General features: G+C 43.8%; 1 protein-coding gene across 1 annotated transcript in view; it reads right to left on the bottom strand.

Moving 5' to 3' along the window:
* The window catches only part of SCAF8 (SR-related CTD associated factor 8), a 52,421-nt gene extending 46,206 nt beyond the window's left edge, over window positions 1-6,215 (bottom strand). The window contains exon 1 of the mRNA XM_066179055.1: window positions 5,857-6,215. Within this exon, the coding sequence (XP_066035152.1) occupies window positions 5,857-5,886 (30 nt within the window). The 5' untranslated portion in view covers window positions 5,887-6,215. The remainder of the gene's footprint in view (window positions 1-5,856) is intronic.
* Window positions 6,216-7,604: the final 1,389 nt, after the last annotated feature.

The raw sequence follows: 7,604 nt of genomic DNA on the forward strand, positions 1-7,604 counted from the left end.
AATTTAATATTTACTGTATCTTGAAGAGAAAAGGACTTTCTTTCCCCACACTCTTTAAAAAAAAAAAATTGTTGAGAGCCAGCAAAGTTTACCTCTTGCTGGGAAACAACAGAGTCAAATTACTTATATTTCACTGATATTGCTCCTAATGCTCCTGACAGTAAACAGGAAACTAACAAGTTCTTACATATTTTGTTGCATCTTAAGGAAATTCATATAAATATTCAAGCTTTTTTTTGAGAAATACTAAAGGATTATACAGCAAAGTAAAATGGAAGATATTTTTCACATCCACCCCAGAGAATAAGAATGAAAAACAGAAACAACTTTTCAGATGTATGAATGTCTGCATGCAGATGAATGCACGTATCACTTTTTCTTCTAACAAAAGACAAAAGAAAACCAGAAACTTACGTCCCAATTGCTACAATAAAATATACAAGTATCAGACCATAAATGGGGTATCAGATAAAAAAAAAGAAGAAAGCTTTAAACCTATCACAGCTGCAGTCTTTTAAACAGCAGAGGATATGAAAGCAGGTCATACTCTTTTTTATGGCTAGTAAAAAACAGTGACAGAGAAAACAGATACAGGTTTTGTCATTGTCACAGCAGCTAGGAAAAAAATATCCTGCAGATATGTCAGGTGCTTTGGCCAACATGAAACATGCAGCAGAATCCAAGAAAAATATCTTGACAGGGAGTAGCTTATGTGTCTTTTCACTGTTCCTTAACATAACTGCTAGTATCTACTTGCACTAATCAAAACCCTGGCTGCTTATTCTATAAAGCATCCCTTTTTTTCCTACGTTCCCCAGTTATTCAGCATCAATCTCCATTTAGCATCTTCATGAGGCATACCATTTAGCTTTTTTTAGCATCAACTGGCATTCTTTCATGAAAAACCTTCTTCGTTGACTTAGAATATTCCATTTAAATAAAGCAGTCTGAAATAGAATATTTAGTTTAGCATTCTGTAGTTTTTTGCACCCCTACCCTAATGCCCAGTATTTAAAATGTGGGTCATTTCCAAGGGTCACGTTTCTGAAATTGTAGACCATTGAACTGCTCCTCGCTGACCCTTAAAATAAGCCTTCCAAAGAATTGTCATGATAAAGGTGGCCAACATAATATTAAGTGCAAAGAAAGCATAGAGACAACAGCATTACCAGTAAATTATCAGCATCTGCTATGTCCCTACCACTGATCAATTTCAGAATGACAAGTGAATCCAAAAGTAGCAATAGCTACTTTATGTATCATCTTACTTGACTCTCAAAAGCATTATGCACACCAAAAGCTCAGTGCACTTTATGATGAACTATGCAAAGACAACCATTTTCATTGTTAATAACAGCTGAACACCAACCTGGCAATGCTGCAGAAGTTTTAAGTATGACTCTCACACCCTGGAAGAGAAAAGGCACAGGCACCAACATCACTCTTTAAAAAAAGAGTAATTACAATCTTAACCTTACAGCACTTTACGTGCATCCCACTTTAAGATGTTGGATATTCCAAGTCTCCATGATGACACTTAGTTTTCTATTCAACTTCCTCGAATACATGAAAGTATCAGCACCCAACTGTACAAACAAGAGAAATGGAGCGTTTCGTACAAGACATGCTCAAGAGAACAAGGCATTTCTGAAAGGAGTCAGAAGACACGACTTTTTCGTTTCTGAGTTTCAAGGGAGCAGCTTTGCCTCATTCTATTTTACCTTTTTTCAAATATACAATTGTCCTTTTCTCAATTGCCTCTCCAACGTCATAATATACTGCACTGCCTGACAAATACAAATACAGCTGAAATTTGTGGTACTGGATGATAACAATTATTGTGCACTGGATTCAACAATGTAAATTCTAAATTTAGGTATGATATCTAACTCTCCTGAGTACGTTTTACCATTACTAACCTTCTAAATGGCTGTAAATCAAAGATGCAAGTACCAGTCTCAGCAACTCAAAATGAATACAATATTCAATGATTTGACCAAAGCATGCACAGCTTATGCAGGAGATATTTTTGCTTCGTTTTTGAAGAGAATGCAAACCCAAAATTATCAGTAAACATCATGAACAGCAAGATTTGATGAAGCTCATGCATTAAGAGATGTGTGCCAGTATGCGAATAAAGACATTAATAAACTTTAAATTATTAGAAATGCTATGTTTAATTGAAACAGAACAGTGAATTACTACTGCAATTTTTAAAGAAATAAATATCTAAGTTGAATTCGCTCTCTTTTCAAGATTCCTATTATTTAATTCTCACAGATGCAGTTAATATGGCTAAACAAAGCATAACTTCAATATTCCATTTGTGTTGTGCTTAAAAATGAATTTGCGATCTCTGTTCCCCCTAAAATAAATTACAATCCTGTGACTATTTATGTGAATGTGAAACTATTTACATTTATTCTACATGTTAACACAGAAATAAATTTTAAAATAATGAAATGTGTATTAGTCCATTGGTCTTCTTTTTCCATAAAGTCTTCACATTATAAAGTGAAAAACAGTTTGGTTTGCCACAGGAAAAAGGACAAGTACTGCAAGAAAACTCCGTGGAGTACAGCACTCAAAACCAACTTCAAGTAGAGTACCTGAAAGCAATGTGACAATGGCCAGCTAGAGTTGATGATGACACAAGGACTTTAACACTGAGGCAACTATATAACAAATACTGGATTTTAATTATACACATCTGCAATTAAATCACTGTCATCTGAGCACTGGAACCGTGAGGATACACATGATTGCCTCTAGTCCATTTCAATTCCTCTTTAACAAAATATATTTTAGAGAACATATAGAGAATTTGAAACACTTGAGTCATTTTCTTCTGTCAAGACCTATTCTTGAACCTGATTTTGTGCCTTTCCGAAAAAACTCAGGGCCTGAACTGAGGCCTGGAGGAAAATGGCTCTGCAGTGGTAGGCCTTCATGGTGCCAACTGTAGCAAATTATAAACTCTGTGGTACAAAACACTGACCATTACCTCAACACTATACTAAGTCAGTTGTATATTATTCTAATTTTCAGTTGCCAAGCAGTTTTAATCAAATAGGAAAATGTCAATCATTACAGGACAACAATACTGAGCATTTTTTATTTAGGATCTTGATTATTTCTCAGCTTTAAATTTAACTTTCCCAAGACTTGAAATGTTAGGACTAATTTTATATATACAACTAGGTACAGCACAGACAGTGCTACACATCATCACTAGACACTGAACAGCTTTCTGCAATACCCGCCATTATTTCCAGCAGTTACTGTTCAAATTAACTTGAAATTCTTCTTTCTAATCAAATTAATGACAAGCCTATTTTAAGCACTTCAATCCTGACTGCCATAAAGGATAGTTACAATACAAGATAGTGCTCAGCTCACACACAGTTCTGGAGTTAGCTGTGCTCCCAAGATGGATAGCTGCCTTTATTTTAGCTTCACTGCAGAATCCAGACACAACCTCAGAAGCACCCACAATACAGACTTGAGTGTTTAACGGTATTGGAATGTTCCTTCCGAAGTGTCATCTGGTTTTCACCAGTAAGTAACATAAACTGTTGTAAAATTATTAACTGAATGCAAACTGCATCAGAGAAAGTATGGTAAAAGTTTTTATAAAATTTATTCTGTCCCATCTGCTGCTAAATTTAATTTACATCTATCTTATGCCAAAAAAAACTCTAAAACAGGGCTCAGACGTCAGTTCTGGAGCTTAATATGACCTTAAAACACAATATAAACAAAGAAGAGGATTTACAAGTGAAGTACCAATATTTTGTAAATTAATCAAAACCATTTAGGAACAGCAATACATAGACTCATGCTCTTCAGTTAATTCAAATATTTAGTGATCATTTCACAGCTCTGTATTGCAAAGTGTATATAGGTAAGTTAAACCAGAGAAAATTACAGAAAGTTAAGTTAAAGTTTGGTTCTGCACTGGGTACAGATTTGTTAAGAGTGGTTAGCAATGACACTTGAGATTCTTTAACTGTAGCAAGTCTGGTACCATTTACTTCCAGGATCAGGGCTTATTTAGTCATGGCATCTTTAAGACCCTCCCATCACTGTAACCCAGCATTCAAATATGGACAGAGGTTAAATCAGAGATGTTGGCTATTTATACCATAGTAGATAAGTTGGTTAAAATTACACTGTCAGGATCTTCTACATTTTCTTTCCAACCTACTGTCTACCGTTTTTTAAGCATTTAGAAAATTTGAGGTACAATCTAAAGCTCTCCTCTTCAGTAAGGCTGCCACCTTAAGTCTCAAGACTTATTTTTACAGTACTTAAGTACAGTGCTCAGCAAGTCAGTCAGAAGCTGCTTTTCAACATGAAGAGGACAACTTCTGCTCCTACTGAGAGGTCTATAGAAGGAAACTGTTCTGAACAACTAATGTCCAGCTGCTCTTGTGACCAGATTCTTCCTTTTCCCTACATAACAATATAGCACATATGACAATCAAAAAATAAAATAGGAATAAAAGTTTATAGTGTTTATTTTTTCTTCTAGTGGCCACAATGTGCTTTTTTTCTACTTAAGAAGTCAAATTGCATAAAGTGCAACACCTGGAACTGCACATCAGTTAGAGCTGTACAACTGCTCCTGAGTTACTGGAGAGTACCTGCTCATTTTAAAAATCTATCTTACTGTGTTTGTAGAACAACAACATGGTTGCCACACTGTTCCACCAGGTCAAATGAAACGGCATTACCTAAAACCATTAAAGCCATACCACATCCCGGCTGGGGCTAGCGAGAGGGCAATGAGGAGCTTCAGTATGGGAGCAGTCTGTAGAAGTATACATTGTAACGAGAGCTGATACTTTCTAAGGTCAATATAAGTTAAAAACTACTTTGTAAAACGTAGGACTTCTAAGAAAAACATGTGTTTGTTTTTCTTGCTCGTACATCAACTTCGAAATACAAATGATACTCTCACAATGAGAGCAACAAAGCGGAGCTGCCACAAGAACCATCTTGCAATAAAATAAACATTAGCTCTCAGCACAAAAGAGAAGCCAGGTGCAGTACGAAGACCTCAGCCTGTATGTATGTATATATGTGTTCTTGGATGCCATAGCCCGCTCTCTGCACAGTGCCTCAGTGCAGGATCTGAGCTCTGTGCAGCACGTAGGGAATGTCTGCTTCCATCCTGATCACTGAGAACATACTACTCTTAAACACGGAGGCGAACCTCCAATGCCTTTGTGTTCCTTTCCCCAGATTTAAAGCTTAGCTGCACGAGGTGCCAAAAGTGCGCGCTGGCGGGGTTCGGACACACATGTAATTAGCGAGGAGGAAGAGGTTGGCAGGACAGACGAGGGAAGGCGTGGAAGGGCACAGGCCCCGTGCCCAGAGAGCCTGGACCCCCCTCGCCGCCCAGCGCAGCCTCCTCGGCCGCTGCGTGAAGTTGGCCGGGCATCACCCGCCCCACCGCAGGCCAGGCGCAGGGAAGAAACCTCTTTCTCCTCCTCTTCCTCGGCCTCCTCACACGTCCTCCTCTTCCTCCAGCCCGCCGCCAGATCTATTCTTCCCCTTCAGCCGCCCCCAGCCTCACGGCGGAAGAAGCTGGGGGGGGAGGGGGACGTCTCCATTACCCTCTCCACCCTCCCGCTTCCCAGGGACGGCGACAACGGCCCTTTCCCGCCCGACGCCGGGGGGGAGCCTCGGGCCGGCCTGCGGGAGCGCTCCCGCACCCCTGGGCCCCCCGGAGCTCCCCCAGTTCCCGCAGCCTCCCCGCTACGAGGAGTGGGCAGGGAAGGCGCCGGGCCCCGGGGCCCCGCCCGCTCACCGGCCCCGAGGAGGGGAGGCCGCCGGCAGGGGGTTACACACCTCGCTGTTAAAGGCTTTCACAGCCTCCATGTCGCGGCGGAGGCGGGAGCCGGGCGGCTTCTCTCCGCTGATGGCGGCCGGGCCGGGCCGGGCCGGGCGGGGGCAAGTCTCGGTCCGTGCGTGCGTGCGCTGCTCGCTCAGGGGCCGCCCGGCCTCCTCTCCATGGCGGGTGGCGCAGGGGGCGGGCGCGGGGGGACGCGGGCCCCGCTCGTTTCCGTCTCCTCCTCGCCCCGCTTCCCGCCCGGCGGCGCCGGCGTTCCCTTCCCTCCCTCCTTCCCTCCCTCCCGCGCCGGGCTCCGGGCGGCCGCGCCGGCAGGAGATGGAGGAACAACGCGCGGCGGCTGCGGCGCGGACGCCAATATGGCGGACACGCGGGGGCTCCTCGCAGCGCAGCGCCGGAGCGGCGCAGGCGGCTACAGCGCCCCCTGCCGGGCAGCGCCCGCACCGCCGCCCGCGCCGCACGGGCGCTGCCGGGATGGCGCCGCGTCCGCCCCGCCCGCTCGCCTCCCTCTCCTCCCGGGGCGGGCGGGAAGGAAAGGGTTACGGGAACGACGTGGAAAACGCCGCTGCGTTTCGTCACCGGGGGGCAAATCCAGGAGTTCTTGGGACACTGTTTTTCACCGTTTCCGGATCCCCGAACGGTTCGCCTCCTCACGCCCGGCCCGCTGAGCCTCCCTCTCCCCGCAGCAAGGCCCGCCTGCGAAACTGGGAACGGCATGCAGGCTTGAGAAAGGGAAGCGGGAAAAAGAATCACCGAGTCGTAGGAGGGAAAAAAAAAACCATCGTAATTCGATAAGGCCACAAGCAATCCGTACTATTTATCGATAGGAAAGGAGAAAACCCAGACAATCGTAATGTAAACCAGTCACAAGCCCCAGTGCACTTACTACATGAATATTATAACTCAACAGTTTCACACCAAAGTCTCCAAACCCATCACCAGGCTTTAAGGCATTTCTGTTTGACTGCTCAGGGCATATTGCCAGGTTAAGTTTCAGATAGGGTGCACTTCCCCATGCCCTCACCACCATGCCGGACCTGCAGAGCACCTGCCGCTCCCTGAAGCACAAACATCTTGCTTAGCTAAGAAATCCCAGCAGGAGCAGCTCTGTCAAACAGGAGGACTTACTTCCGGGGCACAGATTTTTTTGTTCCCTCTTACACAAAACCACCACATGACTCACCTTTGCCAGGAAGAGACTCAAGGATCTCAGAGGCACTGAAGATCAGGTTTGTCTTTAGTTGCTGCTTTCCCCTGCTTGATTATGTCCTTTCAACTGAACTACACTGACACAGTAGAGATATGACAACTCCCATCTGAATTGCATTTCACTGGTCAGGCTCTGGATAGATTGTGCCTTGATGGTCTCACAACTGCCCCTCAGACAGGAGCCACCAAGGCTCTCCAGGGACAGTGAAAATCCCACTTCAGGCTGGAGTCAGGGACTTCAAATTGAAGTGGGCTTTATTCAACAAACAAGGTAACATAAATGAAAATAAACCCAACATTGGAGGGAGATCTGGAATCCTACAACTCCATTCTTACAGATATGAGAGAGATTACTAAGTCTTTTTATAAAAGGAGTTGAAAGTTCCTCTTGTCTTACCCCCCAACAGGCTTACTTAAGGAAAAAAGCCCATCTCTAGCAACCACCCTTGTTGCAGTACCAAGAGGGTCATGAAACAAGAGCAAATACCCTGTTAGGATGACAGGACTGTGTCTGTTCAGACTGAAAAAAAAAAAAAAA

The sequence above is a fragment of the Chamaea fasciata genome, unplaced genomic scaffold, assembly GCF_029207755.1.
Source record: "Chamaea fasciata isolate MVZ Bird 193981 ecotype frontalis unplaced genomic scaffold, bChaFas1.0.hap1 SCAF_3, whole genome shotgun sequence".
NCBI classification, from domain to species: Eukaryota; Metazoa; Chordata; class Aves; order Passeriformes; family Sylviidae; genus Chamaea; species Chamaea fasciata.